At 45.8% G+C, this 25,221-nt stretch overlaps 1 protein-coding gene across 1 annotated transcript in view; it reads right to left on the reverse strand.

The window, feature by feature from the left end:
- Positions 1 to 3,347: 3,347 nt before the first annotated feature.
- The window catches only part of TLCD2 (TLC domain containing 2), a 74,045-nt gene continuing 52,171 nt past the window's right edge, over positions 3,348 to 25,221 (reverse strand). The window contains exon 4 of the mRNA XM_075335332.1: positions 3,348 to 10,787. Within this exon, the coding sequence (XP_075191447.1) occupies positions 10,410 to 10,787 (378 nt within the window). The 3' untranslated portion in view covers positions 3,348 to 10,409. The remainder of the gene's footprint in view (positions 10,788 to 25,221) is intronic.

Here is a 25,221-nt window from a genome sequence, read left to right on the forward strand (position 1 = left end):
TCTCGAGGGATCTCCGGACCCGGGGGTCATGCGGACACTCAAATAAAAAGGGGATGTAACATGTACAGGGGATTGTTGTAGACAGTTTGTGACACCACCCATGGTGTGTGGTAAGGTGGAGTACCACCGCTGCTGTTGGGGAGCACCTGGGGGCGATAGAGTGGCAGCTGGATGTTAACCCCTCCGTGGGTAGGGGTGGATGCCCCGGGGCTCAGTGTCCAGAACACGGGAGGTGATGGTTGTTGGTGGTGATGCACCGGGCCGGACCAGAGGGTGTTAGTATACTCACAATTGAATAAAGGAACACAAGTCTGTTGGTAAACCAAGGTGTCCATGGCCGGCTGCCGCTTCAGGGAGTATACGGTTCCCACACCCAGCTGGTGTACCAATGTCCCTTCCTCTGGCACTTTGCATTTTCCTTCTATTTTAGACAACCTCGTATGGAACGGGGAAGTCCACTCCCGGTTTGGTTTTGGTTGGGAGATGCGCCCGCGAAAACTGACCCTTGGTAGCTCAGTGGGTTGTTGCGGATACCCTATCCCCCGCGGTGGGCTGCCGTTTCACTCTAACACACTGGAACGTCTGGAACCTTGCTCCCGGCCTGGTTAATTAGAGAAGGGGCTTGCAACCGTCTTCTAACTAGGGTCCAGGTACCCCGCCTGTGAACGGTTTCCGGACTTGATCTCCGCTGTCGGTACCAGCGGGCTCCAACCCTGTCCCGGTCCACTCGATCTCCCGCGACCGGACTCCCGTCGCCTTTGGACACGGTCCACTGCTTGCCACCTAGCCAGTAGACCAGGGCCACTACCCTGGCTACCCTTCACTAGGCTCAAGCTTGACTCCACTCCACTTCACTTCACTTTAACTCCAACTTCAACCAACTGGTTCCCTCCCCCGGATCCTCAAGACCCCTAGGTGGGCGCTCCCAATCCGCCTGGTCCCACCCACTGGTGTGTCCTTCTTACCCTGAGGGGGGTGTCTAGGATTTTGTGGCAGATGGAACCTGATGTGGGATTGTGTTGTGTGGGGTGTGTGTTTTTCTGTGACCACCCGGCGGCACCAGGGCGTCACAGATGGATTATGCACAATCTTTATAGATTGTGCTGGGGACGCAGGACGCATGCGATTACGTTGTAGTGCAATACGCAGCGTAAACGCATGAAATTACGCAACGTGCGCACACAGCCTTACACTTTTGTTCCATACATTCTGATGGACCACACTAGGCAATGTCCATCGTCACTACGCTCCACAAACTTTACAAAAGAGGTTAGAGCTGGAGTAAAAGCCAAGTTGCATGAACACTTTCTGATATTTCAAGGCGTTATACTCCAGAAAAACTAGTGGAAAATTTTTCTTTTCTCTAAAAGAACGGAAGGAACCTCAGTTCTGACCACATATAATAAGTAATATTTACAATGAATATCATTTCCTGTATTTAATTAAACTTTTCTATATTGTGCATAAAAGAAAAAAAAAGTATACAATTTTTAAAATCAAATTTTTAATATATTACAGTGCAAAAATAAAACACAAGCCATTTAAGAAAATAAAAATTGCAACATTTAAAAAAAAATTACAGCAGAATTAATATTTTCTTAATCCACATACAGAACACTGCTCATCTGTCAGATTAGGAAACAAATGTTAGCTGCCTGCAAGAGTTTGTGCAGTTACTGTTCATAACCACAATTGATAGTGTCAGCAGTGAAAAAACAATACAAAATTAAATGCGTTCAAATCTAACCTTCGGGCTCCTGTACAGCTCCAAACCGTGGAGTCACGGGGCTGTTTTTGCCTCACTCAGGCTCCTGTGTGTGCCTAATCCAATAAATCTCATTTAAAACACTGGCAGGCCGAGAAATAAGCTCAAATCTATAGTGCAATCAGCAAAGCAAATAGTAATTATATTAAAAACAAAACTAAAATTGGCAAAGCATAGTCTTAAAGAGGACCTATACCCTCCTGGAAAACTTCATGTAGTAAAAGGAGACCAACATATATACACTTCCCTCAATCTGTGTATAATATATATATATATATATATATATATATATATATATATATATATATATATATATATATATATATATGTATATGTATGTATGTATGTATATATATATTATATATATATATATATATATATATATATATATATATATGTTGAAGGAGAGTATGGCCCTCCATGTGCTGTGATTTTGGTACACGTGTGTTCTCCGTGTGCTAGCCGTGATAGTACACGGAGATCAGGAACTTTTTACTCTTCTGGGCCCGGGGATGCGGTCTTCGGCGCTGCTGTCTCTGGCACTGCTACTTCCGGGTCCGTGGTGCAGTGAATATGCATGAGCATAATGAGCAGGCCCTGATGCAAGAGATAGCAGCACCGAAGACAGCAGCGCTGGAGACAGGAGAGTATAGAAATTCATTGTATTTCAACGACGCGTGTTTTCTCCGGTACGTGTCACGCAAATCACATTACTGTGTGGTCCGTGTAACATGTGTGCTGCTGGAGAAAAATTGACTTGTCTCCGTGCGGAACACACAGACACTTGTGTGCTCCATACGGATGCATGTTCCTTGTGAAAACACTGATGTGCGCGCAGACCCATTGATTTTAATGGGTCTGCGTATGTCAGCGTCTCCGGTACGTATGAAAATAGACGTCATATGTACTGGAATCACTGATGTGTGAAGGGGGCCTAAAAGAGGGGGGGATGTGTTTGGGACAGCTGTGTGTGACTTCTGGCTCCTTAAACCTCATTCACACATTAGTAATTTTGAATAGTATTTCCCAAAACTAGGAGTGTTTCCAAAACACGGAACAGGGATCAGAACAGAAATTGCAAAGGAGGCAGATTTTTCCTCTAGAAGCAACTACGTCCTCCTCATGACGGATAAAGGGAACCTGTCACAACGTTTTTGCCCTATAAGCTGCAGCCACCACCACTGGGCTCTTATATACAGCATTCTAACATGCTGTATATAAGAGCCCAGGCCGCTGTGAGAACATAAAAAACACTTTATAATGCTTACCTAATGGTCGCTCGGTGGGCCTAATGGGCGTCTCCGGTGCCAGCGCCGCTTCTTTCGGCCATCTTCGTCCTTCTTCTGAAGCCTGTGTGCATGACGCGTCTACGTCATACACACTCACCGATCCTGCGCAAGTGCACTACAATACTTTGATCTGCCCTGCTCAGGACCTGAATGCCGGCGAGTGTGGATGACGTCGGACCCATCATGCAATGCGACTAGAGAAGAAGGAGGACGAAGATGGCCGAAAGAGGCGTCGCTGTCGCCAGACAACGGAGACGCCCATTAGGCCCACCGCGCGACCGTTCGGTAAGTATTATAAAGTGTTTTTTATTTTCTCACAGCGGCCTGGGCTCTTATATACAGCATGTTAGAATGCTGTATATAAGAGCCCGGTGGTGGTGGTGGTGGCCGCAGCTTATAGGCCAAAAAAGTGGCGACAGGTTCCCTTTATGCCCTTCACTAGCTACATCCTTTATCTAGACTTCATAATTGACATGGACATTTAAAAATAACAAAAACAAACCACCACTTGGCGTGCTGCACATTTTGTGCACATCACAATTAGTCTCGCCCTTATTTGAGTCAGAAGGTTCCAAAAGGATCAGAGATCAATGGCTTCCCTTCATCAAAGCTTATAGAAAGTTGCTCCTACCTTCTGTATGGCCTGCCACCCCAGCATCTAACAGGAACCATAGTCCGAGGATTAGCTTCCCACAGCCCTGCAATGGCTCTTAATATGAAATGATAAAATAATGCGGCTGTGTGCATGAAGTCCTATTTTTTTAAACTGATCCAGACTCACAACTTTACAGCATATTTTAGATTCTGAGCTAAAACCACAGCACTCACTGCAAACCCAACATCTATTAAAAGCACCACTCCAGCGTTTTGGTTTTCAGCACTGGAGTGGTGCTGCTAAACTAAAGTCCCTGATTGTAGTGTATACTCACCTGCCAGCATCTTCACCTTTTATTGGCGCAGGTCCCACGGTGCAATTTTGTGACCGCAACTTCTGACTGCCGGAAGTCACAGGTAAAAAGGTTGCAGGCACTCAATGTAAGTCCAGGACAGCCAGAAAGAGGCTCTCATAGACTTGAATGGAAAAGTGATCTTCGGTTCACTCCACTGGAGACAGACAGGTCACAAACTGCTGGAGACTGATGGCAATAGAAGGGGAAGACGGCCGCAGGTAAGTATAAGACTGGGGGAAAGGACCTTCGATTAGCAGCACCACACCAGCGGTAACAAAAGAAAGTGCTGGAATGGCACTTTAAGAGTGTAATGGTTCATTTAAAAATGAGCTCAGCTCTGAGCTAAAACAAAGGCTGTTCCTTAGGTCAATCAGAGATATTTGTGTTATTTAATAGTCCCATCATCTATATTTTCATCTCATACTGATTTTGCATGCCATTAAACAATGCAGAAATCATGTTACATCTAAGGGGGAGGACGATTACACTTCCATTCTTCAATGTGATTTAGGAACATGATTATAGATAAATTTACCAACAACAGTAAACATATGATTTTATTTTTTTATTTTGCAGTATCCCTAAAAATTCAAAAATTTCCCAAAATGCCATCAAGGTAAAACAAAACCTTTATCCATACACCCACTGTTGGTTTCTTAGAGCCTTACAATGTCCAATGGACAAAAGTTTTGTACCCTGCCACAAGCAATCATGATCCTCAATAAGCATTTTGAAGAGAGTTTCTTTATTTGCTCTACATACTATGTAAAAAAGTAATAGTCTGCTTAGACAACCTAATTTTGAAGTAATATAAAAGGGGCTTCAATTATGTGACCCTCTCTATCAGAATGGATGGACTCTGCCTTTGGAGGACCCTAAAGGCTACTTTACACACTGCGATATCGGTCCCGATATCGCTAGTGTGCGTACCCGCCCCCATCTGTTGCGCGACATGGGCATATCGCTGCCCGTGCCGCACAACATCGCCCAGAGCCGTCACACATACTTACCTGTCCGGCGACGTCGCTGTGACCGGCGAACCGCCTCCTTTCTAAGGGGGTGGTCCGTGCGGCGTCACAGCGACGTCACTGAACCGCCGCCCAATCGCAGCGGAGGGGCGGAGATGAGCGGGACGTAACATCTCGCCCACCTCCTTCCTTCCGCATAGCGGCCGGGAGGCAGGTAGGGAGACGTTCCTCGCTCCTGCGGCGTCACACGCAGCGATGTGTGATGCCGCAGGAACGAGGAACAACCTCGTTACTGCTGAAGTAACGATTTTTGGGAATTAGGACCCGTGTAGCCGATTAGCGATAAATCACGCTTTTGCGACGATTTTACATCGCTGAACGCTGTTACACAAAGCTATATCGCTAACGATTGCGGAAGTGCGTCACCAAAACCGTGACCCCAACGACAAAATTCGGGCGATATCGCAGTGTGTAAAGCCCGCTTAACCCTAACCTGACATTTCCATTGATATAAGTGGACAGCTCATCGGAGGCCCTGTTTTGTGCGGCTTCTTAGAAAGCCAAAAAAGTCTGATCAACGCATTCCCAGTACATAAAAAGGAGGCAATGTTCTTTGCATCTTAATATAAAATGTTCTAAGTAGGAAATAGTTGGTACTCACTGTATAAATTTATACTTATTCTGCACCCTGAAATATGTTTTGCCAGAAATAAAAAAACAAACAAAACACAAACAAAAAAACCCAACTAGTGCATATACCAGTAATCTATCTTCTGCTACCAGTTAGTAGGCAGGTAATTGTCAAGAGATTAAACTATGTAGAACTGCATAGCACGTGTATGTAGTACTATCCCCTACAGATCTGACTACCAAAAAACTTCGGTAATTGATGAAAAATGCCAATCTTGAAATGTACTAGGGGCAAAAAACAAATACCAACATGACTGACTGGTGGTATGCGCCTACAGCAAATGCCAAGATATTACATTTTAGAATACTAGATTCAGGCTCTTGCTATAGACGACCTGCCCACTTTTTTGCCTAGTTTAGTAAGGAGCTGTGTACTTTGTGAATGGCAGTATGTTATGGGTGTTCCCATATGGAGGCAAGTCCCTACAGTCTCACATTACCAATCAGTGCTGACAGTTACACTCAGAGCAGTTGTCCCTAAACTTTCATAGCTTGAGAGCCACATCCAGCTCTGAGTTAGGGTTGCAAGCCACATACAAAACCACCCTCACCAAAATAGCCACATACAGCTCCTGCTTCCCCTCATAGCTGTGTCATCCAAAGTTCCCATTATCAGTAAAATGACAGACCGTATCCCCACAAAAATCACACTGAGGCAGTATACTTTCATCCAGCGGTTCCCATCTTAGCACCATTGGGTATTCTGGCATCAGGTACCACTACCACACTATCACATGCAGCTTTAATCACCTCCTCTATTTGGTAGTATCATCCGGTCTACAGATTAGTACTTAATTTCTCTCTCCACCCCACAAGACCGATATATATTCATCCAGAACTGCTCTTCTGTGCGGGGCTACTCACAAAAGTCACCATCTGGAGACCTCATCTTCAGTGCAGTTTTCTAGCCCTGGTGCTTATGCACCAAACTGGCAGACAGTCGCAAGCCACACATAATGAGCCCGAGAGCCACATTTGGCTCCTGAGACACAGTTGTGGGATCCCTGGTGTAGTGGCAGAGCCCTTTGAAATGTCTAACAGTAAAGCGGGCTTTACACGCTACGATATTTCTAGCAATTGCTAGCGATATCGTACGCAAAAGCACCCGCCCCCCGTCGTGCATGCGATATCGTGTGATCGCTGCCGCAGCGAACATTATCGCTACGACAGCGTCACACGCACTTACCTGCTCGGCGTCGTCGCTGTGACTGGCGAACAATCCCTCCCTCAAGGGGGAGGTGAGTTCGGCATCACAGCGACGTCACTAAGCGGCAAGCCAATCAAAGCGGAGGGGCGGAGATGAGCGGGACGATCATCCCGCCCACCTCCTTCCTTCCTCATTGCGGGCGGGACGCAGGTAAGGAGACGTTCCTCGTTCCTGCGGTGTCACACACAGCGATGTGTGCTGCCGCAGGAGTGACGAACTACATCTATAAACAACCATTAACAATTTTTGGTTTTAGGATGACCTCTCCATGGTGAACGAGTTTCACCACTTTGGAGGACGTTTAAGATCGCTGGTAAGTGTTACACGCTGCGATACCGTTAATGACGCCAGATGTGCGTCACTAACGACGTGACCCCGACGATAAAACATTAACGATATCGTAGCGTGTAAAGCCCCCTTAACACCCAGTTGTCAGTTTATACTTAAAGGGGTATTCCATCTCCAAGATCCTATCCCAACATATAGTAGGTGTAGTAATAATAATAATAATGATGTCAAATTAGAAATGTAGTATGGATCTTCTGAAATATAGCTATATCTCTTACCTCATGTGCAGGGCATTGCAGCTCAGGCATGCATGGTTATGACCACAAGCAACACTAATGGTCACCATAGGAGTGGATGTTAACATGGATACCCAAGCTGCAATGCCCTGCACATGAGGTAAGAGACATGGTTAGATCAGAAGAACTATGCAAAATTTCTAATTGGATGTATTTGCTAATGTTATTACACCTACTACATATTGAGATAGGATTTTGGAGATGGGAATAACCCTTTAAAGTATTCAGGGGGGAAAAATGGGGGAATACACAATACAAAGTTATAAGAAAAATGATCCAGAAGGAAAATGACTAAAACATACATATGAGGAGACAAATCCTCCTGGAAGTTTATGTATGTGTGAGAAAATGGTTACTTCTGGTTCTCTTAACCCTTCAAGCTTTTAATAATTTTATTTGTGTTTTGAAGGCACAATCCCACAAAGACCACCCACCCCCCGTCCATATGTCCAATTAGAGAATGTGAGATAATAAATAAATTCACTGCACTCAGATTGTGATGCCAAAAGTTTTTCAAATTTATTGAGGCGACTGAAGTCATTCCGACGTTTTGACCCCGCCTGGGTCTTAGTCAAGAGTCGCTTCAAGATGGAATATGGGATATGGAAATTTGAGTTGATTAATAGCGTTTGGTAGAGAATACCTTGAGGATAAAGGTCCTGGGTTTAGCCAGTGCAGTAGCGTTGTGGCTGGTGATATGGTATAAAACCCAGGCGGGGGTCGAAACGTCGGAATGACTTCATACTCGCCTCAATAAATTTGAAAGACTTTTTGCATCACAATCTATGAGTGCAGTGAATTTATTTATTATCTTGGATTGGACCCATTTTTCACTTGCACCACCACCCACTTGTCTGAGTGCAGACCAATTTTTTCGATCTATACCAATTAGAGAATATGGACATTATAGCGAAGCTGGAGAGCCCCTACCAGCAATGCCTATAGCTCAGTGGGGTTTACAGACACCAATATAGATTTTGATATCACCAAGCGGCTTCAGCATATGTACCTTACCTATTCTGGTGACTGCATGGCTTATTTAGAGCAGTTTGCTTTTTTTATGATGATCTGACCAATTCTGCAAATAAATAACTTATCCTCTACAAAAATAGGCAAAGATGAAAATGGAGTGTATCCGTATAGGATATTCTAAAGTTAGAACTTCAGCTTCTTCTATTCCAGGCATAAAACCCCTCGCCTACAAGAAAGCATCTACTAAATGAAGCCAGCAGGTCTTGGCTGCCTTATTTTCCATGTCACTGGAAAATCTTTTAAAGGAAGCTAAAAGCAGAACAGATGCCAAGGAAAAACTAGTGAGGTAGCTGTATGAGAGGGAAGAACATACCTTTGGCACATACAAGTGCAAATACTGCTATCTCTAAAATCTACGTTATGGAAGATTCTGCTTTCTGGTGGAGGTTTAAATCCATAGCACCAATGAGAGGTAGATTCTATGTACGGTGTAGTCACAACTGTGTATAGTGGAGATGCAGAAAACCTAGAATAATATACATTCTTCAACAGAGCTAATGATGGTGGTCAACCTTTGGGTGGACAGAGCCACTGCTGAATATATGCGCGCATATACAGTATATGCCCAGAGATACAGATATCTTATCTATCTAATCCCAATTACATATTGAGCTTCTAGCCAACACATCAACACTTGCTGCAATGCTGCTGCTTTTAGATTGATTTGGCTAGCTGCAGTTGCCTCCTTAAGTTTAAGGATCCTTAGTAATCCAAGGGGTCTGACCCCCAGTAAACATTTAGTCATACTATATTATTTACATGCCATCACTTATTGAGATGGGAATGTGCCCTTTAAACTTGATGTCCTTGATTAGAATAATAGGCCGATGTTCCATCTCCAGAAACAGCGCCTCTTTTGTACATGGGTACGGCAACATTGAAATTAAACCGTGAACAAAAGTGACATTTCACAAATCCAAAAAGGTACCTATTTTTCTAATTTCAGACAAGCCCCTAAAGACGACCCACCACCAGCATTTTCCTATATAAACTAAAGCCATTGCTATACTGGCACTATCAGTCTGATTCTAAGCATACCTTTAGTTGTTAGATCGGATGTATACTATCTGAAATATAGGCAGTAAAGTTTGTGAAATGCACTGTTATTTGATTGATAGATGATACAGAATATCTAATAGGTGGGTGGGGTTTTGCCAGTTATTCCCGCCCGTGCTAGGAAGGTAGACAGGGGCAGGAATAACTAGCAAAATCCCACCCACCTTATTCTGCAGCACCTATCAATCAAGTAACAGCGTATTCCACACACTTTACTTGCCTATGGTGGTTGGTCCTCTTTTATATGTATACTAGTTCCAATACTGAGACATTTGGGTCTCTATCCTATATACTATAGGTAGATATCATTAGTTTTTATCTAGTTTAATCAGTTATTTTCCCCTGACCCGTTAGCTTATTGGGATTCTTATGAATATATTCACCAGTGCTGTTTTCTGGTACATTTCATGTCTCCATTACAGAAGAAATATAATCGGCTAAAATCTACATTCCCTTCTACTTAAATATGTATACCAAAAGGCTTCTAAGTCACGTTTCCCATCAATTGCGTTAATTTTTTATGAGTGTCTTGCAAAAATAAGGAAGTCTGATAATTGTAGCTAGAGCGGATACCTAATTGCATGAGCATTTAGAGGCATGGACTGAGAGGGAGGATGAACCTAGACCATAAAATGCCTCCTCTTCAGACCAGGCTGTCCGTAAATGTAAAAAGCACCAGATAATCTTTCTTTTGGTCTCGTCTGTAGAGCAGTAGTGCAATGATGTTACCTGAAACATTCAGAAAAACAATAGTTCTCCAGTGCTGGATTTTTGTGTAGTCACAAGCAGCTTAGAGATTATAGAAGGCCATAGAATGTGCACAATATTATGGCCCGAGGTCTTCCTGAATCTTCAGAAAGCTCTCTTCTTATTTGTCCTTCTCACTTGGTGTGTCACGGGCTGACTTAAGGAAATCACTTCTTAAGAGACGGTAGAAAAGGACTATATTCATCACAGTCATAATAGCCATCCCAACACTGCCGATGGTATAGGTGAGCAGAGGAATGTTCTCTCGGTTTATCACCAACCACCTGGTCATCCAAGCCAACGTGCTGATCCGGAAGATGACATATGTCCCCAAGTTCAGTAGGCTGTTCAGCCGATAGACTGTGGTTTTTACTAGGTTGGCCATGAGCAGAACTTGCCTTAGATGCAGGAATATGGAGTTAATTTCCACTAGCAGAGCCACCACCGCAAATCCCACGTAGCAATGGAGGAGCATAGATATACCAAAGCAAGTGATAACCTGAAAGGGAAGAGGACATAGTAAGAAAAAGTTCAAATATCAGTTTTATATTAGCTTATACATAAAATATTTTCTTTTTAACAAAAAGTGATCTTTACATTTTAAAGGAATTCCAAACCTAGAAATAAATAAATGTTATAAGGAATATTTTTGTCCTTTTTTGCATCATAGTCTGCAGCATTCTCTGTGTGACCCAGACAGTCCTCATTGCAGAAATCCCAAGGAGAGTACAGAGGGTGTTTTGCTTGCTGATCTGTTTCCCTCTTTCACTGGCAAAAATGAGGTGGGGTCTAGCGAAAGGGCATAGCTTAATGATCTTTTAAAGATACTTTGCCACTTAATCTGCCCACTGCACAATGTAGGGGCAGATACACTTATTTCAGCGATGGGTCACTTACTGGATTGCTTGCTGTAGTTTTGATGAAATCTCAATTTAGTCAGCAGGAAAATATCACTAGAGGACTAGTAAACCTGCTGCTATGTAGTCCTCAATATTCAGGAGCTCTGTATAACCTCGCCCCACCACCGATTAATAGCGTTGTGTACACTGTGCATAGTTCTCAAATCATACGTTTCCACCTTGTAAAACAACTCGTAGGGTGTGTGCCCACGATCAGTGTTTGCAGCGTTTTGGATGCAATGTGTTTTTGCGGCGTCCAAAATGCTGTGTTGTACAGTACAAGCCTAGTGGACGGGATTTTTAGAAAAATAAAAAAATCAAAAGTATTGTAGTGCACATGTGCCTCAATGCTGGCCTGTGTGCATGACGTAAGACGCGTCATGCACCCCGGCTTCAGAAGAAGGAGGACAAAGATGGCCGAAAGAGGGAGGTGCCGCACCCAGAGAACGGAGACACCCATCTGACCCGTCTGCACAGTACCGACTGTTTAGGTGAGTATTATAAAGTCATTTATATGTTCTACACAGCGACCTGGGCTCTTATATATAGCATGATAGAATGCTGCATATAATTGCCCAGTGGTGCTGGCCGCAGCTTAGTCACCAAATATGGCGACAGGTTCCCTTTAAAGGGAACCTGTCAGGTCCAATATGCACCCAGTACCACGAGGAGTTCTGGGTGCATATTGCCAATTCCTGCATAGCAGTCCCTGCTTCTGGTAGCATAGATAAAGAGATCTTTAGAAAAAGTATTACACAAGATCTTTTATCATATGCTAATGAGCTTGGGGACTAGTCCCAAGAGCTTTCCTTGCTAGTCGGCCTCATTAGCATGTTAGTACGCCCCTGTGGGTGTTTTATCATGCAAATGAATGCGCAGTGTCAGAGGAGGATTTCACTCAACTCTCCGCTGCTATCGCCACCAGACTCTGGATTTTGGCTCAGTGCGCATGACCCCGGAGTTTGGGTCATGTGCAGTATGAAGTCGGGGGTACGCGTCCCGTCTTCAAACTGAAGAAGTGCCCATGACTTCAGTGCGATCAAGCGCACTGAGACAAAATCAAGTGTCAGGCGGCGATGGCAGCGGAGAAGTGAGTGAGATCATCCTCCGAGACTGCGCATTCATTAGCATGTTAGCACACCCACAGAGGTGTACTAACATGCTAATGGGGCCGACTAGCCAAGGGAACTAAAGCTCAGGTGACTAGTTCCCGCTCTCATTAGCATATAAGAAACGATCTTTAGGAATACTTTTTCTAAAGATCTCTTTATCTATGCTACTAGATACAGGGACGGTGCGGCAGGGATTATCAATATGGACCCAGAACAGTTCGTGGTTCTGGGTGAATATTGCATCTGACAGGTTGCCTTTAAGGACACATGGAGAAATTATGATGATTAACAGCTGAAAGGTGAGGATATCCCCCAAAGTCCTAAAAGGAAAGGGATTAGCCCTAAGCAGAGATCATACATTGGATACCATTTACACCACAGCAGGAAGAATAGAAAGTCAGTGAGCAGTTTGTGTAGCCAAAGCCTGCATCCTTCTACGGCCGGACACCACAGGACTGTCTGCCAACCGTGACACACACAGTAACTAATATCATACAAGATGGGATAAAAATGATAGAAGAATTGCTAGAAAATATTGTACATTTTTTGTGGAGTTTGTGTTTCTTTAAATTGTAATCTACCCATCACTGTCATTGCCAATGAAGAGCTCCAATCTTTTGTGGTTTTACCTCCGTTTGCATTAGGGTGCATAAAAATTATATAAAGCTGTCACACTCGGGTCGGGAGGGCGGTCACACTCCAATTTATACGGTTGTCTGACTGCACCCCAACACTGAAGTGAACAAGAATCTGCTGCTGCAGCCCGACAACAAGCAGGTTAACTACAGATGAAATACCTTTACTATAAAAAAGGGGTTATTTCACAAAAGTTGCCCAATAGTTGAAAATATTAAACTATTAAATAGTCAACCAATACTTATCTGTTGGATATCCCACTACTCCAGTCTTTGCAACCAGTCTGGCAGTACATGATGTGCATCATTCACAGGAGCAGTGTAGTCACTGGCCTCAGATTTGAGGCCTTCACGTATGTGATCTTATCACTGCAGTACCGCCGGGGACCACAGAGCGACAGTAAACTCAATAGGTAAGTGATCGCTAGTACTTTATCTTACAACATTTACTATAGTATAACTACTAGTGATGAGCGAGTACCAAAAAGCTCGGGTGCTCGAGGCTCGGGCCGAGCATCCCAAGATACTCGTGTACTCGGCCCGAGCACCGAGCCCAATGTTATCCTATGGGAGACCCGAGTATTTTAATGAAATGACCCCCCGGCAGCATGTAGAAACCCTAAAAATGTCACACAAGTCTCAGAAGAGTGCTCAAATGACATGGCAACAGCATGGGGAAGACCCCTTGAAGCATTTATCACTCAAAAGTCACAGCTGTGAACAATTTTGTCCAAGTTTTACGCCATTTTTACGGACTCACCAGAAAACCTTCCAAAATGACACCAAAATGAATTTTCATGGCGGAAATATTAAGGGCACATACCCAATAGTGAGATAGAGCTGGTGTATGTTACATGAAAGATTTTACGTGAAAACATTGTGTGGCACTCCGATGTCCCTGAGAAGAGACGTACATGAAGGCCTCTTGAGTCTAATGTGCCCATTTTGAGGAAGTGAGTCTTTGTAGTATTTTCCTTTGGCAGGGCAGTCCAAAATTGTGAGGTTCACCAATGCCCCTGCATACAGACGTGCATGAGGGCCTGTAAACCTGAAGTGCCCATTGTAAGGAAGTGGGTCTATTGTAGTATAGCCCTTTGGCAGGGCAGCCAAAAATTGGGAGGCTCCACATTGTCCCTGGATAGAGACGTGCATGATGGCCTGTAAGCCTGAAGTGCCCATTGTAAGGAAGTGGGTCTATTGTAGTATAGCCCTTAGTCAGGGCAGCCAAAAATTGGGAGGCTCCACATTGTCCCTGGATAGAGACCTGTTAGGTTCTTAGTGCGTCCGTGCTTGCATTTAAAAACCGCACGTGTGTGCCTGTTGGTGGCAGCGTTCAGGTGCACTTGTGTGCGTTTTGCACAAACTTGGATATAACGCACAAGTCTAGTGAATACACATCAGCACAGCATTGCAAAATGCGCAAGGGCGTTGGCAACGAACAAGGAAGTGGACGTGATGGTGGTGCAGGCAGAGGCCGAGGTCGTGGGCAAGCTCTAATTTCGCCACAACAAAGGGCCACATCTACTCGCTCGCACGTCCTGTCCCAAATTCTTGGGGACCGCAGCAGTACACCGCTCTTGAACTAAGACCAGTGTCAACAGGTTGTTAGTTGGATAGCGGATAATGCTTCCAGTCATATTGGCACCACCACAAACACTCTGTCTTCCACACGGTCAAGTGTCAGTAGCCGTGATACTGCACCGCACATTTCAGAACCTGATCCTCCTTCCTACCACCAGCCCGAGTACACGTCCACGGACATTACTGATCCCACACTTGGACACTCGGAAGAGCTGTTCACGTTTCCATTCGCACATTCTGGCCTCTCGCCAGTTCCTGTTGAAGTGGGTCATGACGAGATCGTATGTACAGATGCCCAAATATTTGAGCAGCCACGTTCTCACGAAGTTGGCAACGTGTCTCAACAAGAGGTGGACGATGATGAGACACAATTGTCAGGAAGTCAGGAGGAGGAGCAGGGTGCGGAAGAGAAAGACGACGTGGTGGATGATCCAGTAACTGACCCAACCTGGCAGGAGGATATGCAGAGCGAGGACAGCAGTGCACAGGGGGAGGGAGGCGTAGCATCCCAACAGGCAGTAAGAAGCAGGGTGGTGGCCCCAGGCAGAATTCAGGCAACTGTTCCCCGGAACAACAACACGACACAAGGTGCCTGAACAAATGTTAGGTCTTCCCGAGTCTGACAGTTTTTTAAGTTGGCTCCAGATGATTCTAAAAAGGCCATTTGCAACACCTGCCATGCCAGCATCAGCAGGGGTACAAAAACTAGCAGCCTGACCACCACCAGCATGATCAGGCACATGTCAGCCAAGCACCCGACTTTGTGGGATGTACAACAGAGTCGAGGAGCAGTGCTTGCTGATGTCACTGCTACGTCTTCGCTTGTTGTGCATGCGAGCCAATCCCCTGTCCATGCTGCCCGCGAACAAGCCTCCTTCGGCCTGCACCTGCAGTTGCCCACGCAGAAATAACACCAAGCACGTCCTTGTCCCAGCGCAGCGTTCAGTTATCCATTCAGCAAACCTTTGAACGCAGGCGCAAATACACTGCCAACACCCCACATGCCATAGTTCTAAATGCTAACATTTCGCGACTGCTTGCGCTGGAAATGTTGCCTTTTAGGCTGGTGGAGACAGAAGCATTCCGCGACCTGATGGTGGCAGCTGTCCCACGTTACTCGGTCTCCAGTCGGCACTATTTCTCCCGGTGTGTCGTCCCCGCATTGCATAATCACGTGTCACAAAACATCACACGTGCCCTGAACAACGCTGTTTCAGCCAAAGTCCACCTAACCACAGACACGTGGACAAGTGCTTGTGGGCAAGGCCGCTACATCTCGTTGACGGCACACTGGGTTAATATTGTGGAAGCTGGGACCCAGTCTGAGCGAGGGACGGAACACGTCCATCCCATACCAAGGTTTGCAGGCCCTACCTCAGTCAGGGTTTCACCCACACTCTACAGCTCCGGAATGTCATGCTCCTCAGCCTCCTCCTCCTCCTGCGCATCCTCATCCACTTTACCCTCCACACCAGTCCCAAGCTGGAAGCACTGCAGCACTGCCTTGGCGAAGCGGCAACAGGCTGTGCTGAAGCTAATCTGCATAGGTGACAAACCCCACAATGCAGAAGAGGTGTGGACAGCTCTGAAACAGCAGGCAGATCACTGGCTCACACCTCTGAACCTAAAGCCAGGAAAGGTCGTGTGTGACAATGGCCGGAACCTGGTGGCGGCTTTGAGGCGAGGCCAGCTGACAAATGTTCCATGCGTGGCCCATGTGCTCAACCTCGTGGTTCAGCGGTTTCTAAAGTCATACCCAGAGCTGTCTGATCTGCTGGTAAAAGTTCGCCGCCTGTCTGCACATTTTCGAAAGTCACCTACTGCTTCAGCCGGCCTTGCCGGCTTTCAGCGCAGTTTGCATCTTCCGGCTCACAGACTGGTGTGTGATGTCCCCACGCATTGGAATTCAACTCTGTACATGTTGGTCAGGATATGTGAGCAGAAGAGGGCAGTTGTTGAGTAACTGCATCACCTAAGCCGTCGGGAAATGGGTCAAACTCCAAAACATAACACCTGAGGAGTGGAGGTGGATGTCCGACCTATGTACCATCCTCCAAAACTTTGAGGACTCCACCAAGATGGTGAGCGGCGATGACGCCATTATTAGCGTCACCATACCGTTTCTCTGCCTTCTAAAACGGTCTCTGCTCAAAAAGAAACATGATGCATTGTAGGCAGAGCGCAATGAGTTGGAGCAAGAAACAGTAGTGGGTGTGGGTGATAACACAGCCCAGCCTCGTCTCATCACAACGTGCAGTGGAGGACTATGACGAGGAGGAGGATGAAGACATGGAGCAACTCTCCGGCCAAATTGAGGATATGACATGCACACCAGTCATGGAGTCGGAGGAGAGCATGTTCAGTCATCGTGTTGGTCAGGATACTGAAGTACTGGCTGTTAAGAGTCTGGCGCACATGGCTGACTTTATGGTAAGCTGCCTGTCTCGTGACCCTCGCGTTAAGAGCATCTTGGCCGACAATCATTACTGGTTGGTAACACTGTTAGACCCACGCTACAAGGAGAACTTTATGTCTCTTATTCCCGAGGCGGAGAGGTCAGCCAAAATGCAGCAGGTCCGCAAGGCCATAGTCACGGAAGTAGGCAAAAGCATTCCCATCACAAAACGCTAGCGGCATAGGTCAGGAATCAGTGGACAACCAAGGCATACAGCCGAGAGGGGCACAAGTCCAATCCGCCAGAGGTAGGGGAACAGTCTTTAAGATGTGGGACAGTTTTCTCGGCCCCTCACGTACCACAGCCCATGAGGTGCGGGGTAGTGCCACAAGAAATCCTAAGTTTGCCCAGATGCTCAAGGAGTACCTTGCAGATCAAACAACTGTGCTCCAACATTCCTCTGTGCCTTACAATTATTGGGTATCCAAGCTGGACACGTGGCATGAATTGGCTCTCTACGCCTTGGAAGTCCTGGCCTGCCCTGCCGCTAGAGTTTTGTCAGAGCGTGTGTTTAGTGCCGCAGGTGGAATCATTACAGATAAACGCACCCGCCTGTCAACTGAAAATGCTGACAGGCTGACTCTGATCAAGATGAACAAGGGTTGGATTGGGCCAGAGTTCACCACACCACCAGCAAATGAGAGCGGAATTTAAAGTTTGTAACGGGAATTTGTCATGTACCTCCACTCACCCATGGGTACACACTTCTGGAGTTTGGCTAATCGCTGGACTGCTCCTCCTTCTCCTCATGTGCCACCATGATGACCGTTACAATAGTTAGGCTGTTGTTTCAGGTATACCCCCAGTGGTAAATTTTTTCGCCCATTCTTTCAGAATGGGCATTACAACGACAGGAGACCCGCTCCTTTGCAATGGGAACAATGTTTTGAGGCCCTCATGCACATCTCTATCCAGGGACAATGTGGAGCTTCCCAATTTTTGGCTGCCCTGCCTAAGGGCTATACTACAAAAGACCCACTTCCTTACAATGGGCACTTCAGGTTTACAGGCCATCATGCACGTCTCTATCCAGGGACAATGTGGAGCCTGACGCTGCCACCGACTGCCACACACGTGCGGTTTTTAAATGCAAGCACGGACGCACTAAGAACCTAACAGGTTTTTAGGAGCGACAATTACTGAGAAGTTTGACACTATCAGACACTGCTGACGTGTATTATTCACTAGACTTGTGCGTTATATACTAGTTTGTGCAAAACGCACACAAGTGCACCTGTACGCTGCCACCGACAGGCACACACGTGCGGTTTTTAAATGCACGCACGGACACACTAAGAACCTAACAGCTTTTTAGGAGCGACAATTAATGAGAAGTCTGACACTATCAGGACTGTTTTAGACTGTGTACACCAGCCCCAGATATGATGAACGCTGATATACGGTCACCACTAGGAATGGCTATATACCCTGCCTGCCTGTATACAGCTACAATAGTCCTGAGAAGGACTCTTCTGGTCACTAGCCTGTATTCCGACCTGGCTATGCCCTGCCTGTATACAGCAACAATAGTCCTGAGAAGGACTCTTCTCCTGTACTCCGACCTGGCTATACCCTGCCTGCCTGTATACAACTACAATAGTCCTGGGGAGGACTTCTGGTCACACTGTTTGCAGCCCTGCTACGGAAATAACTATAAAGGGCCGCAAACCTTTCCCTGAAGCAGCAACACTCTCCCTGCACTGACTGTCTGGATGGCTCTGTGCAGAGCACAGCGCGCCCGCCGGTATAAAGGCTCGGTCACGTTGTGCGGGCCGGCCAATCACTGCAATTCCACAACTAACAGGGCTGTGGCATTGCAGTGGTCTGCCAGCCAATCCCTGCATGAGGGCTGGCTCTCAAAAGAGCGCCAACATGCAGGGATGAAGACCACGAGTACAGCACGAGTATCGCGAGATTACTCGGTACCCGCCGAGTATCCCGAGTACAGTGATACTCGTGCGAGTACCGAGTAGTGACAAGCGTACTCGCTCATCACTAATAACTACTTTTGGAAAGCAGACAACAGCACACGGGCTCTGCAGCTTGAGCCGTCTACATGCAGTTAGGCCCAGTGATTGATTGCAGCGGTCAATACTGCAGCTTGTAAATAATCACCGCAAACAGCGAGATCGCACTGCTTGGAATCTGTCTTGCACACTGTACAGGATAGGAAAGCACATGCAGTTTGCTTTGCACTGTTCTAGACAAAGGAATCAATTGTTTGCGCATATGACCATCCTGATACAATTTCTTGGTTATCAACGTCATCCCGTAGATTTTGCACGGTGAGCATCCAAGCCGATGACACAAATTAAATCAAAGAAAAAGTGAAATCCTCTGCCCTGAACAAAGGAAAAAGAATCTGCTCATTAGACCATCCTATGACAAGACGATTATGACCCGCATCTGCATGAAGTAGGATATGTCGTCCAAATATCAGTTTAAAGGAAGGGGGCTGGTTTAGTGTGGATTGCATAATCTGGACATGCCCAGGGGACTGTTGTGAGCCAATTGGTATGAAGCACAAAGGTTACACTGTTCCAGATGAACCCTTCCCACTAACATGGGGACATCATGGGGAGATGTTAACCCCAGGTCCCTATACAAATTAGTAGTACCCTAAACCTGACCGTGTTTTGTCCCTGCCTCAGGATGGCACCCTAAACCTATGTATTGGCACCCCCACTCAATGGCGGCTGACACTGAGTATCATTAACTGTGCCCTAAACTAAACCTAGTGTAACACAAAACACCAATAAACATAAAAGAAATGCACACAGTCTGAGAGTGAGACAAAGGGCTAAAGACACGTTCACACAGTCGTACAGAGATGACTTAAGAAACACAAAAAGAATTATGCATTAAGTGTAATCCCTCCAAATTCCAAATGAAAGAGTGGGAGAATGCTGGAAAGGGAAACACACACAAACCGCAGGGAAAAGCAATAACGCAGCAAGATTATCCTGAATTGAGCTGGCACTCCCAACATCCATCAACCTTAGAATGTAGCCAACACTCAGGCATGTGCATGGTGAGTATAAATAGCCCCTCCCAAGATTGGATAGGGCACACAAATCAAGGAAGAGAACACACCTGAGTGGAAATAAAGCAGAAAGGCATGGCAAAAGAAAGACAAGAGAACTTGCAGCAGTTCGACAGAAACAAAACATGCCGTGGTTCAAACAGAGAGGGAAACCGACCACACCCGGAGTTGAGCCATGACCAATAAAAAATAAAATAAAATAAAATACATTTTTCTACCTATATACCATACTGTGGAGCAATAAAAGATTTTGAGTGAGATTTTTTTTAAAAGCATGCAGCATGGTGGGAACAGTTTGCTTTAAAAACACTAACCCAGTGGCCGGTTCCCACAGTTTTCTCGGCAGACTGCATGGTCACCCGGTCCTCATCGTAGCCGTGAACAGTGGGGCACGTGATCCGAGATATCCGTTAGCAGCCTTTATTTATAAAAACACATCCCAGAATTTTTGGATATAATTAGGAGAGGAGCACGGTGCAGTCTGTGCTGCAAAAAGTAGTGGACAAGGGGCAGTGTTCTACAAATTATGGTTGGGTTCAGATGGCTGTATTTTTTGGTTGTGTGATGTCCTTGTGCCCAATAGACCACAGTGACCCAATAATAACCATTGTGCTCATACACATTAAGGAATTTCACATGGACTAATTGTTCATATGGAAAAATAAATGCACCAGTTTGGTCTGTTAATAATAGTCAGCTCCTGCGTTCCTCCTCTATGCTGCATATTTGCGGATGTGACTGGCCCAAGTTTTAGTTCTGTGTGACCATCTGAACCTGATGTAAGACAGCGGCGCTGATCGGCTAATAACATTATGCAAGTCAGGGATTTATCCTGATGTCTCCTGTATATTTAGGAAAATAAAGTGGGAACATGTGGACAAGGGGAAATGGTGCATCTCCGCATATGTTGTAATGATGCCTAGTATAAAAGGCAGCATCTGAAATCAATGGATTCATCCAGAATTAAATTATCTTTAACCAATTAGAACAGTATGAATCCATACCAAAATTACAGATACTTAATGTAGCTAACAAAGAAAGACGTTCATTGCCTATAACCAATTTAATACAAGGAGATTTACACAAATTGGGTTTTCTAAAATTAGATCTCGTTATACTGTCTTTCTTTCAGGAGGTTCAAACGATGGGGCTTTCCTATACTAATAATGTTCGATTCATTCAACTGTTGTGAACACCACTGATCACAAAAAGAGGAATCAGCTGCAATACTAAGCGCAGCACCGGGATGATAACAGTTCTTGTGATGAGCGACACATATGAAATAAAAAAAAAAAAACAAAAAAAAAACCACTACTATCTCAAATCAGAGGTGGTCTTATTTCGGATAAATCCACATCCAATTGAGCCTTTCCAGGCTGTAGGCCAGAGAATGGTCTGCATGAGAATCTGTCTCCAGGATTTTTTTTTTTAATAAAAGGCAATGTTAACAGTGTGATGACCGCTCTCTGGATCTCACTGCAGAGCTGTGTGTGATTATGACTGACATCTGCAGGCTCCTCTCAGCTTCAGCCTCCATCTCACAGGCAACCAGGGCTTCAACATTGTTGCAATATTTAAGTGCTCAGGGAGGTGTAGCTGCTAACGTTTTTTGTAAGAAGACAAGTTCTCCTGTACTGTGTCGTTACATGTCTCACACTGGTAGCGGCCCTTTTTATTTAAAATAAGCTCTGGAGTCTTTTAGGGAGATCAGTGTCCTGTCCATAGCCTGGAACAGTTATTTCATATATTCCAGATGGATCAACACTTTTCTTATAAGACTTCAGTCTAAAGGGTACTTTACACACTGCAATATCGGTACCGGTACCTCTAGCGAGCGTACCCGCCCCTGTCGGTTGTGCGTCACGGGCAAATTGCTGCCCGTGGCGCACAACATCGCTAACACCAGTCACACGAACTTACCTTCCCTGCGACGTCGCTCTGGCCGGTGGACCGCCTCCTTTCTAAGGGGGCGGTTCTTGCGGCGTCACAGAGACGTCACATGGCAGCCATCCAATAGCAGAGGAGGGGCGGAGATGAACGGCCGAAACATCCTGCCCACCTCCTTCCTTCCTCATTGCCGGTGGACGCAGGTAAGGAGATGTTAGTCGTTCCTGCGGTGTCACACATAGCGATGTGTGCTGCCGCAGGAACGACGAACACCACATCGTACCTGCAGCAGCAACAATATTTGGAAAAGGAGCGACGTGTCAACGAGCAATGATTTTTCACGTTTTTACGCTTGTTGATCGTCGCTCCTTGGTGTCACACGCTGCGATGTCGCTAACTGCGCCGCATGTGCGTCACTAACGACGTAACCCCGACGATATATCGTTAGCGATGTCGCAGCGTGTAAAGCCCCCTTAAGGCTATATGCACACGATGCGTTTTTTGTTTTTTTTTGGTGCAGTTTTGTTGTCAGCAAGTTCTGACATCCTAGCAAAGTGTATGAGAATTCATGTTTGCTGTACGCACATTGCTGTTTTTTTGTCTGCAGTTTATTTGTCAAAACCAGCTGACAAAAGCAGCATGTTCATTCTTCTTGCCTTTTTGTCACATTTTGTCACCTATTGAAATCAATGAGGGGATGAAAAAGGTATGGTACCAATTTGGTGCCTTTTGCATGCATTGTCCTTGTCACCAAAAACGCAGATTACGCACATTGTCCCAGGATAAATCTCTCTCGTACCAGGTCCGACATACTCCACACAATGTCCCACAACGCTTCCATAGAATATGACTGCCTGCTGTGAGATACAATCATTGGTGGTGTCACCCAGAAGAGTCCTTCACCTGCGGCTCACTTCAGCTGCTGACCAATTTGCGATCACAGGTGGAAGACTCCAGCTGTGATCACAGCTAACCTGAGTAACGTTACCGCTGACTGCGCGGCTCACCTCAGTTGCTACGTGGAGCTGACAGGCAGTCATGTTCTATGATTCTCGCTGTGAGAGTCAGATGTTGCAGTGCTGGAAGCGTCGTGGGACCTCATGTGGATTACGCTGGACCTGCAGGGGTGTTTTGGGGGTTAATAAAGAGGTTTAAGAGGATGCTTTGTCTTATTTCAAATAAAGGATTTTTGGGGCGTCTATGTTTATTTCATTTCACTTACAGATTAATGATGAGGGGCATCTTATGTGGGCTATTAACTCCTTATCACCCAGATTGTCACCGTACCGGGGCAACGGGAAGAGCCGGGTCCAGTGCCAGAATTGGTGCATCTTATTCATGTGCCACTTCTGGGGCGGCTGTGGGCTGTTATTGTTAGGCTGGAAAGGGCAAAATAACCATGGCCCTTTCCACCCTAATAATATCAGCCCCTAGTTGTCTGCTGTACCTTGCCTGGTTTAAGAAAAATGGGTGTAGACACCATGTCAAAAAAAAAAAAAAAAAAAAAAAAAAAGAAGAAGCATGGGGTCCCCTCTTTCATAACCAGCCAGCTTAGGGTTGCAGTCTGCAGCTGTTGCTGTTCCTATGCTGGATATGAAACGTGCGGGGGACCCCACGCCATTTTTTTTTTTTTTTACAAAAGAAAAAAGTAAAATAAAAACCAAAATAAGTAGATAAAAAACAAAAAAAAAAAACCAAAAACACAGCTGGCCCAGATAGCTATCACTATCTCAAGCCATTCTGATATTTCTTTTTATCTGCTTTCTTATTACCTATTCTATATATTCTAATCAATTATCCTATCATATTTTGTTTCTCCTTTAAAAAAACAAAACAAAAAACACCCCAAAAAAAACTCATTAATAAAAATGTGGCAAAAACGCACCATCATTACAAGCGTTTCTTTTTTACATTTCCAGGCTCTCTGTGACAAGATGTAGTTAAAACTGCACAGTGCACATATAGCCCAAGATATCAGGTTATCATTTTATTCAGCTTCCTGTGACCTACATGCGCATATAGATGGCTTAGGAAGGTTGATCTTGACAGAGTCCATACATGCAGATTCCCATATTTTTTCTGTTGATGTTCTGTGTTTACAATGAACAGCACTCTGATCTAATAACTTACAACCACGTGCACACCAGCATGGCTAGAATGCATCAGTGGCTGACAATGTCTTGTGTGGTCAGAGACCTGGCCTTCATAGACAGAACAAACTTTTCCTTTAGCAACTTGTGTTATGGCAGCTCTTCTGTGGCATTCAACCAGACAAGTTAGCCTTCTCTCCAAATGCACATAAATGAGCCTTAAGGCCACTTTACATGCTGCGATATAGTCACCGATATCGCTAGCGTGCGTACCCGCCCCCATCGGTTGTGCGACACGGGCAAATCGCTGCCCGTGGCGCACAACATCGCGCGGACCCGTCACACTACTTACCTGCCTACCGACGTCGCTGTGACCGGCGAACTGCCTCCTTTCTAAGAGGGCGGTTCGTTCAGCGTCACAGCAGCGTCACTGAACTGCTGCCCAATAGAAGCGGATGGGCGGAGATGAGCGGGACGTAACATCCCGCCAACCTCCTTCCTTCCTCATTGCCGGCGGCCGCATGTAAGGTGAGGTTCCTCGTTCCTGCGGTGTCACACATAGCGATGTGTGCTGCCGCAGGAGCGACGAACTACTTCGCACACCGATCAGCAGCGCTATTTGAGAATGGACCCCAGTGTCACCGATGAGCAATTTTGAACGTTTTTGCGACGATTCAAAATAGCTCTTAGGTGTCACACGCAAAGACATCGCTAAAGCGACCGGATGTGCGTCACAAATTCCGTGACCCGAACGAGATCGCTCGGGCGATGCCGCAGCGTGTAAAGCCCGCTTTAGGCATTCATGACTGTTGCTGGCATACTGGTTGACTTTTCTTTAAATAGACAGTTTTGGTGGGTGGTAACCACCGCAGAACAGGAACACCCCACACAAGACTTGTCCTGTTGAAGATGCTCTGACCCAGTGATCTAGTCATCATCTGTCACTGGTGTTAATGTACATGCCCTCATACACATTAAACACTAAAGTTAGCTAAACCCGGTAACATCGGCTTAATTGGCCAACAGTCTAGGGCTACTTTCACACATCCGGTTTGAGCTGTGCGGCTCAATCCGGCTGTGAAACCTATGCAACGGATGCGGCGAAAACACCGCATCCTTTGCATAAGGTTTTACATGCGGCCCGTCCGTTTTTTTTTCCGGTTGCGGCACGCTACTGAGCATGCGCAGTGGAAGAAACCGCATGCGGCGGCTGGATGCGTTTTTTTCCGCA

The sequence above is a fragment of the Anomaloglossus baeobatrachus genome, chromosome 2 (assembly GCF_048569485.1).
Source record: "Anomaloglossus baeobatrachus isolate aAnoBae1 chromosome 2, aAnoBae1.hap1, whole genome shotgun sequence".
NCBI lineage: Eukaryota > Metazoa > Chordata > Amphibia > Anura > Aromobatidae > Anomaloglossus > Anomaloglossus baeobatrachus.